Here is a 22,780-nt window from a genome sequence, read left to right as displayed (position 1 = left end):
CGAGGCCAAAAGACAATGGAATAGTATCTTTAAAGTGATGAAAACAAACCAACACACCTCTAAAATTCTATACACAACAAAAATATCCTTCAAAAATGAAGACAAAGAGATTAACAGAATTCAAATGCTGAGCTAATTTGTCTACAAATTATTTCACAAATAAATTTTATAAATTATTACAGAAAAACAGCAGACCTGAACCATAAGAAGTGTTAAAAGGAATTCTTCAGCCAGAAGGGAAATTTTACTTGATAGCAACCTGGGTCAGAAGGAAAGACTCAAGAGTGCCACAACAGGTAACTATGTCAGTGAATATTTTAAACAAAATCTTTAAAAATTACACACACGTGCGCTGGGCGTGGTGGCTCATGCCTGAAATCCCAGCAGCTTGGGAGGCCGAGGCCAATGGATCACGAGGTCAGGAGTTCAAGACCAGTCCGGCCAAGATGGTGAAACCTCATTTCTACTAAAAATACAAAAATGTACCCGGGCGCAGTGGCAGGCACCTTTTATCCCAGCTACTTGGGAGGCTGAGGCAGGAGAATCAGTTGAACCTGGGCGGCAGAGGTTGCAGTGAGCCAAGATCGCGCCACTGCACTTCAGCCTGGGTGATAGAGTGAGACTCCGTCTCAAAAACAACAACAAAAAATTATATACACATATGTATCTTTACAAGATTGCTTAAAAGTAAATGTAGAAGTAAAACATATGACAACAAATGTACAATGGGGGGCACAATGAAAGTATGCTATATAAGGTTCTTATATTTTAAGGTTGAATATGTAAAGGTTTACCACAATAAGCTAAAGAGGCATACTGTAATCTGTCACACAGCCACTAAAAATAACACTAAGGCATAGCTAAAGTCAATAAAGGAGATAAAATGGAATATTAAAAAATGCTCTTTTAGCCAGGCGTGGTGGCTCACACCTGTAATCCCAGTCCAAAAGAGGGCAGGAAAGGAGGATCAAAAGAGAACAAATGAGACTAACTGAAAACAAACACCAAAACGTCAGACTTAAACATAATCACATTATATGTAAATGGTCTAAACACCTTAAAAGCGACTTTTTTCTAGACTAGAGCAAAAAGCAACACTTATCTGTATTCTGTCATCTAAAATGAAACTTCAAACAAAGACATTCCAAATTAAAATAATGAAAAATATATACCATACAAAAAAGCTTAAGAAAACTACCATAGTGCTGGCCAGGCATGGTGGCTCATGCCAGTAACCCCAGCACTTTGGGAGGCCGAGGCAGGAAGATCACTTGAGCTCAAAGGTTGAGACCAGCCTGGGCAACATGATGAAATCCCATCTCTACCAAAAATACAAAAAATTAGCCAGGTGTGGTGGTACATGTGTGTGGTCCCAGTTACTCAGGAGACTGAGTTAGGAGGATCATTTGAGCCTGGGAGGCAGAGGTTGCAGTGAGCCAAGATCATGCCACTGCACTCCAACCTTGGTGACAGAGTGAGACCCCCTCTCAAAACAAAACAAAAAAGAAAGCTTTCATGGCTATATTAGTATCACACAAAGTAAACTTCAAGACAAAGAGGATTACCAAAGATAAAGGAGCATTTCATAATGACCAAAAGCTTAATTCATCAATAAGAGCTAACAACCAATGTTGGCCAAGATATGGGGCGAGTAACCTGAATTCTCATACCCTGTTGGTGGCAATGCAAAACAGTAAACTATTTTGGAAGCTTTGGCAGTTAAGAAAAATTAAACATATATCTACTATATGATTCAGCAATTCCACTTCTATGTAACTATCCAGGAGAAATACAACGTATGTCCAGAAAAGGCCTTGTATGAGAATGTTCATCCTAGCTTTACTCATAATATTCCAAAACTGGACACAAACTAAATGTCTATCAACAGGAGAATGAATAAACAAACCTAGTCAATTCATACAATGGAATATGACTCAGCAAAAAGACAAGACTGCCTAATGATACACTGAACAACATGAGTAAATCTTAAAAACATTATGCTGAGTGGAAGAAGCTGAATATAAAATATCAAGACTGGTCAATGACTATACATATGTTAAATAGATACATATACCGATGTTATATATACATGTTAAAACTCACTGGACTGTACATGTAGTATCTATACATTGTACTGTATATAAATTACCCCTTAATAAAAATGGGATAAAAAAGTTAAATAAAATTGAGAAATGTTGATATGGGTTGACTGTGTCCCCAACCAAATTTCACCTCGAACTGTAATCCCCACATGTTGAGGGAGGGACCAGGTGGGAAGCGACTGGATCATGGCAGCAGTTTCTCCCATGCTGTTCTCCTGATGGTGAGTTCTCACAGATCTGGTTATTTACATGTCTGGCATTTCCCCTGTTTGCTCTCTCCCCCTCCTGCCACCATGTAAGACATGCCTTGCTTTCCTTTCACCTTCCACCATGATTGTAAGTTTCCTGAGGCCTCCCCAGCCATGCGGAACTGTGAGTCAATTAAAACTCTTCTGTTTATAAATTACCCAGTCGCAGGTAGTATTTCTATAGCAGTGTGAGAATGGGCTAATACAGAGGTGCACGAGGTATTTTTTTCTTTAAAGAAAATGGTGATATTTTTTCTTTTTTTTTTTTTTTGAGATGGAGTCTCGCTCTGTTACCTAAGCTGGAGTGCCATGATGCGATCTTGGCTCACCGCAACTTCTGCCCCCTGGGTTCAAGCAATTCTACAGCCTCAGCATCCTGAGTAGCTGGGATTATAGGCAAGCGCCACCATGCCCAGCTAATTTTTGTATTTTTAGTAGAGACAGGGTTTCACCATGTTGGTCAGGTTGGTCTCAAACTCCTGACCTTGTGATCCGCCCGCCTCGGCCTCCCAAAGTACTGGGATTACAGGTGTGAGCCACTGCGCCCAGCCGATATTTTATTTCTCAACAACTTTATTGCTATTTGAGTTTAAGAAAGGCTAAAGTGAAAGAATGAAAGCAGCATTTTAACTCTTTTAACAAAAAGTGTGTTTCCCTCCCTATTCTTCTTTTTGTCCAGCAAATACAACAAAGAACATGGTTCTTGATTGTGCACCGAATAAAATAATACCTGACAACTACTCTTTAAAGAGTATACTGTTTTTTTTGCCTTGATCAATGCTAGTTATTGAACGAAAAAGATGAAGCAGAGGGAGTAGCAAAGCAGTCTGATGAATGTTTCCTTGCAGTGAATGATACACTACACGGCCTTTAGTGCTGACATCAATGCTAGAGTTTTTTTTTTCCACAACATAGTTTTTTAGGAACAATACAATAGTTTGGGAGAACAATATGCATTACGGAAAAGAATTGAAAAGTGAGCAGCAAGACTACTACATGAGAGTTTTTTCTCCTACAAAACTGGAGACCACAACATTCAAATCCATAACAAACTGACCTCTTTTTGATTCACATTCTAATTATAGAACTCAAGACTGTCAGGTCTTAAATGCTATGTATTTATCTACTGATCTACTTTTTATAATGATCACATTTAGTATTCGTGAGTAACTTCAGGAAATAGCATTTTTCCATGATGTTAGTTTCACAATGTGTTTCTTTTTCTTATTTTTTGAGACAGGGTCTTGCTATGCCACCCAGGCTGGAGTGCACTGGTGTGATCTCAGCTCACTGCAACCTCTGCCTCCTGGGCTTGAGTGATCCTCGAACCTCAGCCTCCCGAGTAGCTGGGACTACAGGTGTGCACCGTCAGGCCCGACTAATTTTTTTTGTGCAGAGATAGGGTTTTGCCATGTTGCCCAGTGTGGTCTTGAACCCCTGGCCTCAAGTGATTCACCCGCCCCAGAACCCCAGCCTCCCAAAGTACTGGGATTACAGGTGTGAGCTACCATGCCAGGTTCATGATCTGTTTCTTAAATAAGGAAAAGTAATTTTAGATATCAAGAATCCTTCAGAGATTTTTAGATAGCTTTGAATTTGTAAGAATATTAGATGCTACTGACGGAAATACATCTGTCTCTGCTTTGTTAAACAGAATTGACCCTGGTTCTTCATTCTGTCAATAAACACCTACCGAGTGCTATGGGTTATTCAGTGTTTGGTTTTACAAAAGATTATTAAGAACCAGACTTTCCCTTCAGGAGTTCCGTTAAATAGGGAGACAAGCCTGACAATATAAACAACCAAAATATAGAAATATGTTCAAAAGACTAATTTTTAGGAGAAAGAAGTGGTAGCAACAAAGTCTTCCTGCTTTCTATTGCAACAGATAATCTTTTCTGATAGTTGTGTAAGTAATCTGGGGTCAGGGGCTCTCTCTTATGCTTAGTTTAAAACAGGTGTAACACCGAAGCCCAAGGCTGTGCCTCATGAGGGTGGTCACTGAACTGCATAACTGATGAGCGACTACTACCTGCCAGGCTTTGTTCTAAGAACTAGAAAGAGAAAAGGGAACTCCTTATCCCTATACTGCTCAGACAGCTAGCAAACAAATAATTTCAAAAGCAATGCAATGAGTTCTATAATAGAGGTAAAATCAGAATGCCAAGGGAACAGAGGGAGCCGAGGCTTGAAAGAGTCCTAAGAGTATGCCAGGCAGAAAAGGTATGCAAGGTGGAAGGAAGCACTGATGCAAAGATGTGGAGTGTGAATACGCAAGGCATTTTCGAGACAATGGAAGCAGCAGGGAGAAACTAAGTTGAGTATAGGTGCCGTGTGTGAGGGCAGAGTAATGGACCATGAAGGAAGGCAAACTTGAAGAGGTCCATGGCAGGGACCAGACTAAGGCCTGTTTATGTCTATGTCATCCTAAGGTATCTGCACACACGTATATGTGTGTGTGTGTGCACGCACGCACACACACAGAGAAAGACAAAGCAGGCTGGGCATGTTGGCTCACACCTGTAATCCCAGCACTTTGGGAGGCCGAGGCAGGTGGATCACCTGAGGTCAGGAGTTTGAGACCAGCCTGGCCAACATGGTGAAATCCCACTTCTACTAAAAGTACAAAAATTACCCGGGTGTGATAGCACACGCCTGTAATCCCAGCTACTCCGGAGGCTGAGGCAGGAGGAATCGCTTGAACCTGGAAGGCAGAGGTTGTAGGGAGCTGAGATTACATGGCACCACTGCACTAGCCTGGGCAACAAAGTAAGACTTTGTCTTAAAAAACAAACAAACAAACAAACAAACAAAACCAAAAACTAAATTACAAAAAAAAAAAAAAAAAAGAAAGACAAAGCACATGGATCAAATCTTAACAATGGTTGACATTATAATGGATGAAGTACCTATGTGAAATTTTGCTATGATTTTTGATACTTTAAAATTATTTAAAAGTAAACATTTAAAATTAAATAAAATATGGGGAATCCCCATGCCAACATTCAGTTTCTTTCATTACTTACTCCGGAAGCTCTCTGGGACGTCGCAAACATCCAGCTGTGACCACTGGCTGAATTCAAAGGTGACATTGTTATTAACTCGACAGACATAAAAGCCTGCATCTTTTACATGCACTGCATTAAAAATAAGCTCTGATGTATTTCCATTTGGAATCTGTGGAAGAATCAATAAGAGAATAGAAGTGGATGACTCATCAAAAACACATCTTATAAAATACGCTGTACAAAATCTATGATTTCAGTATGGAGCTTTGGAAGTGCAACATTTTTCCCCCAAGTACTAAAACATTTCTGAGTTAAAAACAGTAACACTTTGAGTTATTTAGGACTCAAGTATTAAAAATCCAGTCTTTTACAAATCCATTAACTAGAGAGTTAAGCTGGTCCCAAATATCTTCCAAAGGCTCACTAACAGAAAACTATTTGCTCTGTCATTTAAGAGATCAATCACTGAGTTCTGAAAGAATCTACAACAGCAACATTTACGAGTTTAGCAGCCATACAGTTTAGCAGCCATACAAACACCACGGCGGCATAGAGAAAACACAGAGAATTAGGCTTGGCTATTGTTTTCAGCTCTGCTCACATTAGCTGGGAAGACATTGGCAAGTTATTTGACGTTGAGACCCCACCTTCTGATCTGCAAAATTCTATAAGAGGATAAACTCCTCAACCAAACAATATCCAATCTCCTTCAAGGTCTAGACAGAGAAGGGCTATGGAAAGCGTATCAATGAGACAGTGAGAGGGGGTGGCCATCCACAGGCCCCACCTCCAATAGTAACATTTCTTTTATTAATGCTTTTTCTGCTCCCAGTGATTGATCAGCTACACCCAACTTTGGCACATTGCCAAGGGGCTTACTCAAGTGCCTCATTACAACAATTCCCTTGCAAAGAACAGGTTAATCTGACGATTTAAAATCTGAAATAGTCCCAAATTCAAGACTCTTTCAGCACCTCCATGATGCTCACTGGAACATTTCAGATTTAGGATGCTGAACTTTTAACTATACAATGCAAATATTTCAGCACCTAAAAAAAATCCAAAATCTGAAATACTTCTGGTCCCAAGCATTTCAGACAAGGGATATTCAACCTGTACTTTAACAAGCTCACTTCCTCCCTCTCCAAACCCCAAGTAACTGAACTCTACTCTCTCCCCTTTCAGTACCTACACCAAAGCAAGAGTATTTTGCTGAGAATGTGACAACTGGGACAACAGGCTGCACTTTGAACTGCCTGACAATCCTACTATATGGTCCTAAGTGTGTTCTCCTTCTAGACTATTGATGTATACTCTCTCCTCAAACCTCCTGTAATCTTAGTTCTCTCAGGTACTGACTTTAGATAGAAATTATCTCCTTTTTCTGCCAACAAATCACAAACCTATCCATGTCTGTACCTATTTATAACTCCTCTGTTCCCTCCTGTTAAAATGGAAGATGCATCTTCTGAACAAACGCTACTTGGGCTGAAGATCTGTGGAGACTCAGAACCCCAGAGTTGGTACGAAGATTTTATTAAACTGAAGACATCTGGGATTCAACAGATGCAGAAAGAAGTCTTCTCAGGCTTCCTTTATCCGACCCAAAGCAAAAAGTTCTGGGAAATGAGGCTGCCATAAATTCCCTCTTGGGGCAACTTTTACTCCCCTTGGTAGACCAAGAGTAAAACTACCAGAAATCTCTCTTTGGGGACTTTATGGTCACAATGAAGAGGAGATACCACTGGTGCCTGCATGAACAAACATTACCACAAACTTTGCTATCTTCCCTTGTTCTTCTCCCCTTTGTCTTTCCTGAACAAACCCATCCATTATGCTCACAGGGCCCCTGCCTTTCCCTACTAAATTAGTTACATAACCAGTTAGCAAGCTACTCCTTCTGAAAGCTCTTGCATGCACACAAATAAGCTTTTTCTCCATTAATCTGTCTTCTGTCAGTTAATTTTCCAATCTTCAACACCTCAGTATATAACACATCTCAGAGGTTCATATGGAAAGCCTAGGGGTCATCCTTGATTTCTCTTCCTTCTCCCCATACTCTATATCTAATCTGTCAGCTTAGTTGACTGTCTCTAAAATACACACTGAATAATGCACTGTGATCCAACTTCTCTGCTCCACACTACTGCTACTTCCAGTCAAGCACAGATATTAGACAACTGCTCATCTTGCTGTTCTCTGCTTCCTTTAAGCAGCAAGTTCATGTTTTAAAAGCATGAATCCTGGTTGCGCGCAGTAGCTCACGCCTGTAATCCTAGCACTTTGGGAGGCCGAGGCAGGTGGATCAAGAGATCAGGAGATCGAGACCATCCTGGCCAACATGGTGAAACCCTGTCTCTACTAAAATACAAAAAATTAGCTGGGCGTGGTGATGCACGCCTGTAGTCCCAGCTACTCAGAAGGCTGAGGCATGAGAATCGCTTGAACTGGGGAGGCAGAGGTTGCAGTGAGCCAAGATCGTGCCACTGCACTCCAGCATGGCGACAGAGCAAGCCTCCATCTCAAACAAACAAACAAACAAACAAACAAAAAACATGAATCCTACCATGTTACTTCCCGTGCTTAAAACCTTTAGTAGCTTCTCACATTATGTTGCCACTCTGTTGATTTTCCTCATAGCTCTTAACTCACAGGAATTAACAGTGCTTGCTCTGTCCCCATTGGTGTGTAAGCTCTTTGAGGGCAGAGACCTTCTGGTCACTGCGGTATCATCAAGCCTAGAACATGGCCTGGCACAAAACAGGTGCTCGACAAGCACTTGTTAAGTAAACATCTCCTACAATACACCTATGATCATAAGAGTGGTTTCACAAAACTTGACTTGTTAAGAGTTTTAAAATCCATTACAACTCTTCAACTCTAAGATGCATTTTCCATCCCCTACATTTCTACCTTTCTCCAATCAGGACATAGTTTACAAATGATACACTTAATGTAGTAGGTTTTTTCCACTATTTCTCCTCAAAGGGCATTTATTAAAATGAAAGTAACTTTGCAATTGAGAAAATATGATTTAAAAAATACCTTTAGGTACCATCTTTCAAAAGCCTAGGCATGTAAAACATCCATTCTCACAACCTGTGATGATAGGAATTCACATGGCTAATAATGGCAGTCAGGGTTCCAACACAGACCTATCTGGTGCCAAAGCTACATGCAATCTTTTTACTACATTCCACAGTTGCTGTGTCTTACCTCTGTGTAACAGACGGAAATAAAAGATTGTATAAAACCACAGAATTCTCTTACAGTATGAGGCAATCCAATGAAAGGAAAAGTCATTCTCAGAACAGCTTTTATTTAGTTTCAGATTTGCAAAGGGAGACATGGCATCAAGTTTGGAAGAAAGCTGAATGACTGGGACTAACAGAGTGAAAAGAATATGGACTTTCTGGGCACTGTGGAAGTGGGAGAAGAGTAGAGAGGGATGAAGGAATGGAAGAGAAAAGCCCACAGAAGTGGGACACAACGCAGGCAGCCAGACCACTGAGAAATCCCCAGTGCAGGATGGCTCAAGGAACTCTGAAGAAAAGAGAATTCTAAGATGTGATTTAAAATTATTTGTTGGGGGCTGCAGGGATCCAATCATTTCACAAAAGGAATAAATGGCCCATTCTGCCAATCTGAATTTTACTTCAGAATCTACCACAAGGTTCTAAATCTTCTCATACAGATAAAACAGTGATGTGGAATTCTTAAAAAGAATAGCACACTAACTTTCCATATAGCCTTGAAAATCTTCTAAAGATTTTGGTTGGAACATAATCTGTAGTAAAGAGTTTTATATATACAAGAATGTACTGGTGATGTTTTATACTTGCTAACACTGTTGCCCTAAGTAATCCCTATTTTCCACAATTTTTAGAGTAGAGAACCGATTTCATTATTGTTTACAATGTTTCTATACGACGATTCTGGAACTGTCTTACCAAAATAATGATTATTGACTACTTCAGCAATAACCTAGCAATGTCTGTCAGACTTTTACCAAACTGTTAAAACTACATTTAGGACAATAATGTTAATTAATTCTCTATCATTCTCTCTCCTTATAACAGAAGAATTAAAAGATATATTTTTAAAAATTACCTCTTTATTCATTTTGAACCACTGATATTGAACAAAAGGATGTCCAGTTGCCCGGCAACACAGTTTCACAAACTGTCCAGCCAAGACTGCCTTTGACTCTGGGTTTATAGTAATCTTTATTCCTAATGAAAAAAAAAAAAAATTAAAGTCACAAAAGAGGGATTTTCCTTGTTTATACATCTGAAACCAAAAATTGAAACATTTTAGAAATAACCTGCATATTTATCTTTCTCATAAATCACTCATTCACATCGCCTTCTCAATCAATTTACACTTTGTGAGTTGCAGGCTTTGTAAAATCAGAGGAAAGAAACTTACTTGCAGAAGACTTTGATCTATTGTACTTCCCCATGATTGGGTGGGGGAGAAAATTATTTACCATATTTCTTCAATTTTTAGAAGCTTTTTTCCCCGTATTCTAACACTTCTGAAATCAGGATGCACCTTATAACAGATGCCTGTCAGGCACAGCCATAGCGTAGTTCTCAGTGTCAGCTCATGGAAATGTTTGGTCACAAATGCTCATATAGCTGCCACTTCAGTCGAGTTACATGCACTGCTAGTAACACAAGTGTTAAGTTGCAATGTCTGCTACGGTCTGAATGTATGCCCCCAAATTCATGAGCTGGAAACTGAATCCCGAATGTAACAATGTTGGGAGGTAGAGCCTAGCGGGAGGCTGTACCCTCACGAATGAATTAATGCCGCTGTAATAAGGGGGTTTGCAGGAGTGGGTTCTCTCTCTTTTCTGCCGTGTGAGGACAAACTGTTCTTCCTTGCTTGCCCTTCTGCCTTGTGCCGTGTGAGGACACAGCAAGGAAGCCTTCATCAGAAGCTGATTCTTCGATCATGGACTTCCCAGGCTCTGTAACTGTGCAAAATAAATGTCTGTTCTTTAAAAATTACAGACTGTGGTACTGTACTATGGAAGCATGCAATGGACAAAGATAACACCATTGAAAATGTCTTCAAATTACTGCATTATTATTTAGCATTGAAAAGCAACGATTTGGGAAGAGGAGGACACAGAAACAAGAGCAGTGGGATATATATTTGATATACCTGTGACACAGACATTCCTCACTTGAGGAATAACTGCCAACATCGAAGCTTGGAAGACTTTTGACAGGAATTTGGAAGAAAATCCTAGTCAATAATGGAACACCCCCACTCCTTCTCTTGCCTCTCTCTCTCACTCACTAGCCCCAGGGAAGCACATGACTATGGCAGGAGGCCATTCAGGTAGCCCTGCAGAGAGGCCCAAGTGGTAAGAGTATTAGTTCATTTTCACGCTGCTGATAAAGGCATATCCACAACTGGGCAATTTACAAAAGAAAGAAGTTTAATAGACATACAGTTCTACGTGGCTAGGGAGGCCTCACAATCATGGTGGAAGGTGAAAGGCATGTCTCACGCGGCGGCAGACAAGAGAACAAAGTTTGTGCAGGGAAACTCCCCCTTATAAAACCATCGGCTCTCATGAGACTTATTCACTATCACAAGAACAGCAGGGAAAGACCTGCCCCCATGATTCCATTACCTCCCACTGAATCCCTCCCACAAAACATGGGAATTCAAGATGAGATTTGGGTGGGAATACAGGCAAACCATATCACTGTGGAAAGAAACAGACCTCCCGCCACAGCCAGTGAGGAAATGAGGTCTCCTGACAACACCCGCGAGCGAGCCATCTGAGAAGAGGATCCTCCAACCCTGGGGAAACCTTCGGACGACTGCAGACCTGGCTCAGAGTCTGACTGATGCCTCACGAGAGACCCTCAGCCAGGACTGCCCAGCTAAGCCACTCCTGGACTGCTATCCTCAGAAACTGTGTGAGATAATACACCGTTGTTGTTTTTCATTTCTGACTTGGGTATAATTGATTATGCAGCAATAGATAAGTGACATAAAAGAAACCAATGCTAGAAAAGTTTACATTTGCAAAAGTTTTAATAAATAAAACTGGGTTAGCTGGCTTTTAGGAAGGGAAGAAAAAGATAATTAAAATTTATAAAACTTAATTTCCTGCACCTACTTTTATTTTCTTTCCTTGTGTATACTGAATGTGACCTCTTAACAGTGTCTTTTTCTTCTACCACCCACCAATGCAAAGAAACAAAACAAGACTACCAGTAAAAAGGAAACAGTGTAAATAACAGTAATCTTAATACATCAAAGGTGCCAAACTTTCTAGGAAAAAAAAATGTTCACGAAAGTCATAGCACAAAGACACTAAATAAAACCAAAATTAAAAACGAGTAAATATTTATTGTATATCTAGTACATTGGAGGGTCTCAAGAAACCCTAGAAAATCTTTAGTAAATATAGTAGAGCCTCTCAGAATTTTAAACTCTTGCCAAGGGAGGACATTGAGTCACTAATCCTTTATGTAGAGGCCAAGTTAGTACAGGAGAGAAGTTCAAAATCTTTCCGAAATCTGTGATACATGTTGGTAGGAAAGATGGAAAATGGGATAAGCACTCTTGCTGAAGCCAGCAAATTCATAACACTGTATTTGAATGTCCCCATATTTACCATTCATCTGCCAGGAGAGTTTTACATCACAACTTTGAAATACAAAGATTCTGATTTCCCAAGTTTCGATGTGACAGGAAAAAAAGTTGCAACAATGACAAAAGAGAACAAGTAATAAACCTAAAAAATATAGGAGTTTTGGCTACCCCAGCTTTAAATTTGAATGTCCTATAGCCACTACAAATTTCATATACCCAAATCCCTTCTGACACAAAATCTACTCCTCTGCCAGTCCCCACAGTTTCCCCATCTCAAAGATGGTAAACCAGTCTTACAGCCTACCACCATCCATCCGGTTATTCAGGACAAAAACTTTGCAGTTTTTAACATCATTCTTAAGGGCCCTAGGATTTTCAGAATAGTAAATGAGCACTGGCTTCAACTTTAAAGTTGTCAGCTGCATTAGCCCCTAACAAGAGAGTCAGCCAGGCACTGACTTCTCTCTAGCTATCAAAGTTCTAGATGGCACCTTCTTCCAACAGAAGGCTGTTTCATCTACGCTGAAAAATCTGTTTATTATAGCCATTTTCTTTAATGAGCTGGATCTTTGTTTTTTTGTTTTGAAACAAGGTCTCACTCTTGTCACCTAGGCTGGAGTGCAGTGGCATGATCTCGCTCACTGCAACCTCTGCCTTCCAGGTGTAAGCAATTCTCCGACCTCAGCCTCCTGAGTGGCTGGGACCACAGGGAGGTACCACCGTGCCTGGCTAATTTTTTGTATTTTTTGCAAAGATGGGGTTTCACCATGTTGCCGAGGCTGGTATTGAACTCCTAAGCTCAAGCAATCCTCCTGCCTTGGCCTCCCAGAGTGCTAGTACTACAGATACCATGATCAATTGTGAGCCACCATGCCTGGCATTAGCTAGGTCTTCTGGATGACTTGCTGCAGCTTCTCCACCAGTACCTGCTGCTTCACTTTGCACTTTTATGTTACAGAGACAGCTTATTTCCTTAAACCTCATGAACCAACTTTTCTTCCGCAGCTTCCTCATCTCTCTCAGCCTTCACAGAAATGAGGAGAGTTAGGGCCTCACTCTGGATTAGGCTTTGGTTTAGGGGCATGCTGTGGCTGGTTTGATCTATCCAGACTACTACAACTTTCTCCATCTCAGCAATAAGGCTGTTTTGCCTTCTTATCATTCATGTGTTCACTGAAGTAGCATTTTTAGTTACCTTCAAGAACTTTTCTTTTGCATTCGCAACTTGGTTAACCGGCACAAGAGGCCTAGCTTTCAGCCTATCTCAGCTTTTCATATGCTTTCCTCATTAAGTATAATCAATTCTAGCTTTTGATGTAAAGTGAGAGACACGTGACTCTTCCTTTCACCTGAACACTTAGAGATCACTGTAGGGTTATTAATCAGCCTAACTTCAATATTGTTGTGTCTCAGGGAATAGGGAGGCCCAAAGAGGGAGGGGGGAAGTGGGAGAGGAAGAGGGACAGGGAGGGAGAAGGAGAGGAAGAAAGAGAGAGCACGCGAGAGAGGGGAATGGCCAGTTGGCGGAGCAGTCGGAATACACGTGACATTTATCAATTAAGCTCACCTTCTTATAGGGGCATAATTTGTGGCACCCCAAAACAATTATAGTTTTTTTTTTTTTCCTTTGCAATGCAAGGGCTCTTTATTGTCAGTGGGACCACCAGGCTAGATGAGCACTGAGGCTACAGGGGGACCCCAGACCCTCTTCAGTGGGAGAAGGCAAAGGCGGGTTTCAGGCCTCAGAGTGGTCCTTGGCTCACACAACACCATGTAAATACAGAGCTAAAAACTTCCTGGATGTCTCCTACTGGAAACCAGTCAGTCCAACACATTCCACAACTACCTTTTTTTTTTTTTTTTTTTTTTTTTGAGACAGAGTCTCGCTCTGTCGCCCAGACTGGAGTGCAGTGGCGCGATCTTGGCTCACTGCAACCTCTGCCTCCCGGGTTCAAGCAATTCTCCCGCCTCAGTCTCCTGAGTAGCTGGGATTATAGGCATGTGCCACCACACTCGGCTAATTTTTTGTTTTTTGTTTTTTGTTTTTTTTACTGGAGATGGGGTTTTACTGTTAGCCAGGCTGGTTTCAATCTCCTGACCTTGTGATCCACCTGCCTCAGCCTCCCAAAGTGCTGGGATTACAGGCGGGAGCCATTGGGCCCGGCCCCACCTTCTTTTTGATCACTGGGAGACACCAAAAATGCTGAGAGTAGCTGGTATGATTCCATCCAGACCAAACTCTTGCCACACTTGTCAGAGGCCAGGTCTGTGGTGTTCAACTGTAACACCAGGAAATGGAATGCACGTCTGTCTGTGCATATACTCTGCACAACCACGGACTGCTCCAAGATCTTGGTGTCGTTCCCATAGAGGAGCTGGGCCTGAGCCAGGGCAATGCCAAAAGCAAACAGGATCATCTTGGCTTACAGCTGATCTGGTTGAAGGCTATGTGGTTGTAAACTGGCTTTCTCCAGGAAGTGCAGGATATGGAGATAGGGGTAAGGAGAGCCCTCCCAGAATCCTGTGCCATCTTCCACATCATAAACATTGCATTCCTGAAGATCAGTGGGGGGGGGGGTTGGGGATAGAAGGTCTCAAGAACATAATTTTTAGTAGCTTCAACCTCTTCTCTGGAGGAGATGAGGGGGACAGAGGATCCTTGGCACTCAGCAGTCTCCACTAGAACCATGACCCTGAAGAAGAGACTCAATTCCAGGTGGTGGATAACGTGGAGTTTTGGGCACAAATATGCCTGGCCAGAGAAGGATGCCTGAGAATCGGAGACTTACACAACTTTATCAGACTGTCTACAATGACCGGACAGCAGGCCTCTCTCCTGAGGATGTCCTCAGTACAGTGCCAGCGACAGGCACGAGAGATCAAATTCAGAAGACACTCATCTTGGTTCTCTATGTGGTTCCCTGTATCATCAACAAGGCTAAGTACTTTCTCAGGAAGGCGTTCTATTAACTTGGCCTTGGTAAGCCAGAGGGCCTGCTTGACACCCCTGAGAAGGCGGCAAGGCTGGTGAAAGACATAGCACGCCTCATCTTTGTATAGTGGCTGCTTGTTAATGGAGCTTGAGCAGAACTTTGGAGGCTTCGAGTCAGGGTCCCAAGGTCGTGAACAGGGGGTGAGCAGAAGTTTGGGTGTTTGTAGCCAGGGTCCCAGGGCAGGAAGATCAGCGGTGGCAGCCCGGGCGTGAAGTACATCTTTCCCACGGAGGGGATGGGCTCCAGTCCAGGGATCTCGTACACTCCATCCAGGGGAGAAGGCTCTGGCTTCCACATGGAGTGCATGCCCCACTTACAGGGGCCCCACTCCACGTCTCGGGGCCCCAAAGCCCCCAAGGTTGAGCTGCCTGGAGGTATACAGTGCCTGCCTAGCAGTCCCCAATGCCAACACCATACTGATCTGGTCTTCTTAAGACCGCCACCTGGATGCCGTCATTTTTCCACGCACCAACAATCACAGTAGTAACATCAAAGATCACCGATCACAGATCACCATGACAGATATAATGAAAAAGTTCGAAATACTGTAAGAATTACCAAAGCGTGACACACAGATATGAAGCAAGCACATGCGGTTGGAAAAATGGCACTGACAGTTGCTAGACACAGGGTTGCCGCAAGCTGTCGACTTGTAAAAAATGAAGTACCTGCAAAGTGCAATGAAGTGAAGCATGATAAAACAAAGTGTGCCTGTACTTAGAATAAAAAATCCAAATTCCTTACCAGGGCTACACAGTCCTCCACGAACTGCTCCCTCCTTTGGCCCCTCCCGCTCTCCTCCAGGCTCACCAAGCTCCAGCCGTACTGGGCCTCCTTCCTTCCACAAGCCAAGCTCTTTTCTGCCTTCCACTTACCAGTCCTCTGCTGGGTTCCCCCCGACAAGCTCTGCTCTGCCATCCCCCACAACCACCACCCCACTGGCTCCCACTGTTCTACTGTTTCATGGCAGGCCCTTTCCTCATCATCCAGGTTTCTTACTAAATTATCACCAGCTTCTCTGGGGAAGTCTCCAAATTAGGTACCTTCCTACCCCCACAGTTATCTATTACATTCACCCAGTTCAGTATCCTTCACTTTCTAAAATCCCTCTTTCTTACTGTTCATCTTAGGTACTAAAATAGAAGCTCCATGAGAGCAAGGACCTTGATGGTCTTAGTCACCAGTTCATTCAGCACCTAGAATTGTGCCCAGCACATGGCAGTGCAGTGGGTGTTAGTGGGTGTTCAACATGTGTTTGTTGAATATACATAATAATACTAGAAATTACTACAGTAGCAAGTTACTGCTTTACATGTACCAGGCATTTTTATCACTAACCTTTGAAATAACCACACAAGGTAGATACTACTTACATCTATGTTACAATGAAAATAAGGTACATAATTTGCAGAAGGTCACCCAGATTACCTGGGCTAAATTAAACTGAGACTGTTTTTTTCTTTTTTTTTTTTTTTTTTTACATTGTAAAATGGCAGAACCAGGATGCAAACCTAGGTTTTCCTGCCTTTTAAAGGTTTTAAACCCTTATGCTTTGCTTTCTCAGTGATTCTGATTCTTTTTTTGTTTTTTTGAGATAGGGTCTTGCTCTGTCACCCAGGCTGGAGTGCAGTGGCATGATCAGGGTTCACTGCAGCCTTAACCTCCTGGGCTCAAGCTATCCTCCTACCTCAGCCCCCCAGTAGCTGGGTCTAAGCGTGTGTATCACCATGCCTGGCTACTTTTTGCATTTTTTGTAGAGGCAGGGTTTGGCCATGTTGCCCAGGTTTGTCTTGAACTCCTAGGCTCAAGCAATCCACCCCATTTCAGCCTCCGAAAGCACTGGGATTATTGGAGTGAACCACCATGCCTGGCCTCTTGGTGATTCTCAATATCTCTCCCATGGTAATCCACTTTCTGCCACAGTGAGCCTATCTTACTGAGAAAGTATATCACACAAAGAGCAATCCTGCTCATGAATATATACCATGGCAAATATTCTCTGCCACTATACAAGGAGATAAGAGACAAGAATGATGGAAAGGGTTTTTCCTCTCGAGTATTTTACAAAGAAGTAGGTGACTACTGGAAAGGGACCACATGGCCAGGTTCTAAAAGTTATCCTTCCTTTGTGTGGGACACAAGACTAAGTGATTTTTAAAATTAGTACTATTTTTATTTTTTTGTAGGAACAGGGTCTCACTACATTGTCCAGGTTGGCCTCATATGTTGCCCAGAACTCCTGGCCTCAAGAGATCCTCCTACCTCAGCCTCCTAAAGTGTTGGGATTACAGGTGTGAGCCACCATGCTGGGCCAAGACAAAGTGGCTTTTTTTTTTTTTTTTTTTTTTTGAGACGGAGTCTCGCTGTGTCGCCCAGGCTGGAGTGCAGTGGCCGGATCTCAGCTCACTGCAAGCTCCGCCTCCCGGGTTTATGCCATTCTCCTGCCTCAGCCTCCCGAGTAGCTGGGACTACAGGCGCCCGCCACCTCGCCCAGCTAGTTTTTTTTTTTTTTTGTATTTTTTAGTAGAGACGGGGTTTCACCGTGTTAGCCAGGATGGTCTCGATCTCCTGACCTCGTGTTCCGCCCGTCTCGGCCTCCCAAAGTGCTGGGATTACAGGCTTGAGCCACCGCGCCCGGCCATACAAAGTGGCTTTTAATGTACATCTAAATTCACAGTTTATAAGCCTGTCCTGCACCAACAACTTTATTAATAAGCAAGGGGGTGTGTGTGTGTATAAAATATATACACAATTTATTGCTTCAAAGACTGAGAATTGAAAGGCAAAATGTGATTTGGAAACCACCCCTGGTGAATAGTCAAGAAAATTAGTTGCAATACCTCCCATGTTTTAACCACACAAATTTCCTTCCTCCCACAAAGCCTTGTGCGACAGGGACCCATGGTCAACCCTTAGCCACCCCAATGCAGCACCCACTAGTGAGAAGGTGCTGAACAAAGGTAAAAAAAAGAATATGGTATAGTGCTACGTAGGCTGTATGAAGGCACACAAATGAAAGTTCTATTTTAAACGGTGAACACACAGCTTCCTGGCAAACAAGCATATTTTTCAGATAACATCTACAAAGAAGTCAGAGAAGTTACTTGATTTCCTGTAACCCTGGGAGAATGTGACTAGGTACGATGGAACCAAGGATCGTGCTTTCAACTACACACACATATGCTGATAAACAAGTACATGCTACTAAGCAATAAAACAAAAATTTAAAACTCTGCTGGAATAAGATAGGATAATTTTTGACAAAAGGACACATCATAGCTTCCCTTGAAGTTATTCTCTCTCACAACACATTTAAATGTTGATGCAGTTTATCAATAAATACTTTTTCCAGAAACAGATCTATTCCGTACACTGATGTTCATCTACTTTCAGAGGCCATGAAACAAAAAAAAAAAAAAAGATTTTCATCAACTTCCATCTAAAACTCATCCTCAAAGTTACTCTGCAATCTTCTACGCTATCACAGAGAGTACCTACATGCCCCACAGCGTGCCCAAATAAATATCATTCCTCTTCCTCTAACAATTTCCCCCACTATATAACCAAAGTAGGTCCATGTGTGTCCCTCCCACGGCATTATACAAAGTACGTCCACATGTTTCTCTTACATGTCAACTGAAATTTGTATAGATTGTAGCTAAATCTAGTCTCCCACATCACATTCCTTATCCTGAGACTCCCCTCAACACTCCACACCCAGAAAGATACTCCTTTAGCCCTGTTCACCAGCCCTTTCTCTCCCTCTACTTCTTCCTTATATTCATGCCCATCCATACCATCTTTTTCTCTCTTCACTTCTTGATGTTTTTCTTTGAGGAATAATTGCCAATTTCCTGATGGTCATGAAAGAAGAAAAGTCCCTTACAAACAAGATCCAGTCTCTGAGCACTTTTTCAGTTGCCAAGAAGAAAAAAATTGAAGTCCATGGGTCAAAGAGGCAACTGAGGTAATAATACAAAACTAAGTTTCTTAATTCAGAAATTTCCTAGCATAATGGAAATGGCATTCAGGTTCAGGTCAGGGGCAGCAGATCTGGTTTCAGGTCAGGGGCAGCAGATCTGGTTTTTAATCCCCACCTTTGTTAATAACTGTGACTTTGGCCAAATGATAACTTTTGGAAATCTCATTTTCCATATAAATGTTTATTGGTTAAAATTTAAATGTTCACAATAGTACTGTTCTGTCGCTTCACAGAATTGTGAAGATAAAATGTGAAGGTATTTTAGAAACTAAAGAATAATATTAAACAATCTTTGCACTTATTTTAGAAATTAAAAATTAATAGCCAAAACATAACAATGCATGTGTTACAATGGATCTAAAAAAAAATGATACGAAATAAAAAAGGAGTAGAGGCAAACGGAAAGGATGTTACTGAAAAGATGGCACATGACCCTGCCACAGACATCTCATAGGTACCCTCAGTGAGGCACCTTTCATAAGAAGAGTGATATAAAATAGCAATATCGCAACACTTGAGCTGAAAAGCAACTTGGGATTCATCTTAATGAGACCCACATCAAGAATGCTAGTTCTCTCTGAACAGCTCCCATTGTTCAGCCTCTGGTCTGCCCATTCAAGGTTAAGGGCATCACTTCTCCAGGTAACCATTTCGTGATGTATGTAACTAGGACTGATGAAGCCTATAATTCTACACTCACAATGTTTTCACTTAAAACAAAAGAAACGGGCCGGGCGCGGTGGCTCAAGCCTGTAATCCCAGCACTTTGGGAGGCCCAGACGGGCGGATCACGAGGTCAGGAGATTGAGACCAGCCTGGCTAACACGGTGAAACCCCGTCTCTACTAAAAAAATACAAAACACTAGCCAGGCGAGGTGGCAGGCGCCTGTAGTCCCAGCTACTCGGGAGGCTGAGGCAGGAGAACGGCGTGGACCCGGGAGGCGGAGCTTGCAGTGAGCTGAGATCCGGCCACTGCACTCCAGCCTGGGCGACACAGCAAGACTCCGTCTCAAAAAAAAAAAAAAACAAAAAACCCAAAAGAAACAAATACCCTGGGTGTGGTGGCTCATGCCTGCAATCCCAGCACTTTGGGAGGCCGAGGTGGACAGATTACCTGAGGTCAGGAGTTTGAGACTAGCCTGGCCAACAAGGCGAAACCTCGTCGCTACTAAAAAGACAAAAATTAGCTGGGTGTGGTGGCGCGCACTTGTAATCCCAGCTACTCAGGAGGCTGAGGCAGAAGAATCACTTGAACCTGGGAGATGAGGTTGCAGTGAGCCAAGATCACGCCACTGCACTCCAGCCTGGGTAACAGAGTGAGACTCAAAAAGCAAGCAAACAACAACAACAAAAGAAACAAAAGCACCTTGAACTACACATCTGAGTCTATCTGCATTTGCCAATAACACAGATGTCAATATTGGTCGCTTTGGAATCAGTCTTTGAAACTTAAATAAGATCTAAAAAAAAATCATTACAGACCTTTGGTTCAAAACCATTTCAACACATTCATTTAACCCCGTTCTCCAGTTCCCACTGAGATGAACAAAGGAATAAAAGTAGGGAAACAATTTACTAGCGCTGGAAAATGGGATGAACACCATTCACTCGTTAAAAACTGGAAGCAATTTCTCTATCATATAATTCAAGTAAGAGCAGACTGAGGGGCAAGTTGGCCAACCCATGTGCAGTGGAAATGCTTGACCAGAGAGAAAGCAACAGAGAGTAAACCTCGATCCTCTGAGGCTCCTTCAGAAAATAGATAAAATTATAATTCCAGAGGGAGTTTACACTCAGACTTCATGCCGAGTGACTGCTGAAGCTGGCTCCTCATCACAGAAACTGTTCTACTTAGAGATGCGTGGATACTGCCCTAGCTATTTCTGGGCACCAAAACAAATTCAGAAAAGAAACTTGGTCAGTTTCTCAAAAGACAGAGAAACTCCACATGATAGTTACCTCTCAGAGCTACCTCTGACTGTAGTTGGAACCATCACTTGGAACAGAATATGGCAACGTAAGACTATAGTTTCTCATTTAATCAAAAGAAATCTAAAGTTTCCCCTTCTCCCTGCATTTAGACCTCAAAGGCCAGTTCACAGGACAACCCAAACCAGGCTTCTCTCTGTAAGGACAGAGAAAAATCATCAGAATTCCTGCGGAATAAGAAGTAATGTCCTTCTATGAAATAGTATTAACGCAAAAAAGAGAAAACATTAGAATATTTCTATTTTGTATTTTCACTAAGACTCAAGAGTATAGCAAAGAGGGAAAACTGGAGATCAGATAAACTTACTATATATATATTTTTTACAACTGTCTTGGATATGATCTTTTACATATTTGTCTCCCCTACTAAACTATGACCTATCAGCAGGTGGAAACTATTGCTTTATTCATCTCTAAACTCACAGTGCCCAGCACAATGCCTAGCACAGCAAAGGCACTGCAACGCAGTAAACTTTACTGAATGCATGAGGCAAACCACCAATTAAGTTGATTCTATCAGAGCTTATCTTCTTAATATAATTACAGTAGCTTTTATTCTCAATATCTTTATTAAAATATTAAAATTCTTCTCTATAATTCTTATATTTCTTTATTCTACTATGTATAAATAGAATAAGTCGGCTGGGTGCAATGGCTCACACCTGTAATCCCAGCACTTTGGGAGGCCGAGGCGGGTGGATCACCTGAGGTCAGAAGTTCGAGACCAGCCTGATCAACATGGAGAAACCCCATCTCTACTAAAACTACAAAATTAGCCAGGCGTGGTAGCATATGCCTGTAATCCCAGCTACTCAGGAGGCTGAGGCAGGAGAACTGCTTGAACCCGGGAGGCGGAGGTTGCGGTGAGTCAAAATCACACCACTGCACTCCAGCCTGGGCAAGAAGAGTGAAACTCCACCTCAAAAAAAAAAAAAAAAAAAAAGAGTAAATCTTAGATTGTTCATACTAGATGCTAGATAATAAGCTAACAAATTAATTAAAGAAGAAGTATCTTCTTAAAATTACTGAGCTTTATTAGATCCCAAAATATTTACTGTTAAATCAATAACTAACATTCAGGCAACAACCAATTCCTAAGGATATTACATGGCTAACATGACATAAAACCTCACAGAAAAAGTGCACAAGTGGTAACATAGAAACAGGGCGGTGGCTCCTGCCTGTAATCCCAGCACTTTGGGAGGCCAGGGCAGGTGGATTGCTTGAGCACAGGAGTTCAAGACCAGCCTGGGCAACATAGCGAAACTCCGTATCTACCAAAAATAAAAAAAAATCAGCTGGGTGGTGCGTGCTTGTAGTCCCAGCTACTCAGGAGGCTGAGGTGGGAGGATTGCTTGAGCCTCAGGAGGTAGAGGCTGCAGTGAGCCAAGATCATATCACTGCATTCCAGCCTGGGAGACAGAGCAAGACCATTTCTCACAAAATATTTAAAAAACAAAACAAACAATATTTCCCTACAGCTCACAAATGGACTGAAGAGAAAATTAAAAACAAAAAGAGAAAAACAAACTGCTTTCCTTTTCCTATTCTCTCCTCAAATGCAAAAAAGCCCTATAAGATAATCTTGAGAAAGCCTGTAAGCCAAATATCAGGATAATCTGCACTGGGGAAAACTGATAGAAAAGTGCTAATCCTATTTGGAAAAAAACACAATGAGCAAAAATGGATTTTTCAAAGGAAGATTACTAATGTTTATTAGGGTAGCACTTTATTAGTCACTGGCCTGTCAAAAATAAAAATATAATGTTATTTTAAAAATTCAGGCAAATTGTTATACCTAAATAAATATACGACTCAATTTCAGTCAAGCCCG

At 41.9% G+C, this 22,780-nt stretch overlaps 1 protein-coding gene and 1 pseudogene across 2 annotated transcripts in view; both read right to left on the bottom strand.

The window, feature by feature from the left end:
• The window catches only part of MALT1 (MALT1 paracaspase), an 80,702-nt gene that overhangs the window by 45,560 nt on the left and 12,362 nt on the right, over window positions 1-22,780 (bottom strand). For both annotated transcript variants that reach the window (XM_025365564.1, XM_025365563.1), the window contains exons 3-4: window positions 9,469-9,590; window positions 5,377-5,527 (exon numbers count right to left, since the gene is read on the bottom strand). In XM_025365564.1, coding sequence (XP_025221349.1) covers window positions 5,377-5,527; window positions 9,469-9,590 — 273 coding nt within the window. The remainder of the gene's footprint in view (window positions 1-5,376; window positions 5,528-9,468; window positions 9,591-22,780) is intronic.
• On the bottom strand, window positions 13,742-15,390 carry LOC112611701 (annotated as a pseudogene).

Source organism: Theropithecus gelada, chromosome 18 (assembly GCF_003255815.1).
Source record: "Theropithecus gelada isolate Dixy chromosome 18, Tgel_1.0, whole genome shotgun sequence".
NCBI classification, from domain to species: domain Eukaryota; kingdom Metazoa; phylum Chordata; class Mammalia; order Primates; family Cercopithecidae; genus Theropithecus; species Theropithecus gelada.
The sequence above is the reverse complement of the archived record's forward strand: the minus strand, read 5'-3'. Positions and strand labels throughout refer to the sequence as shown.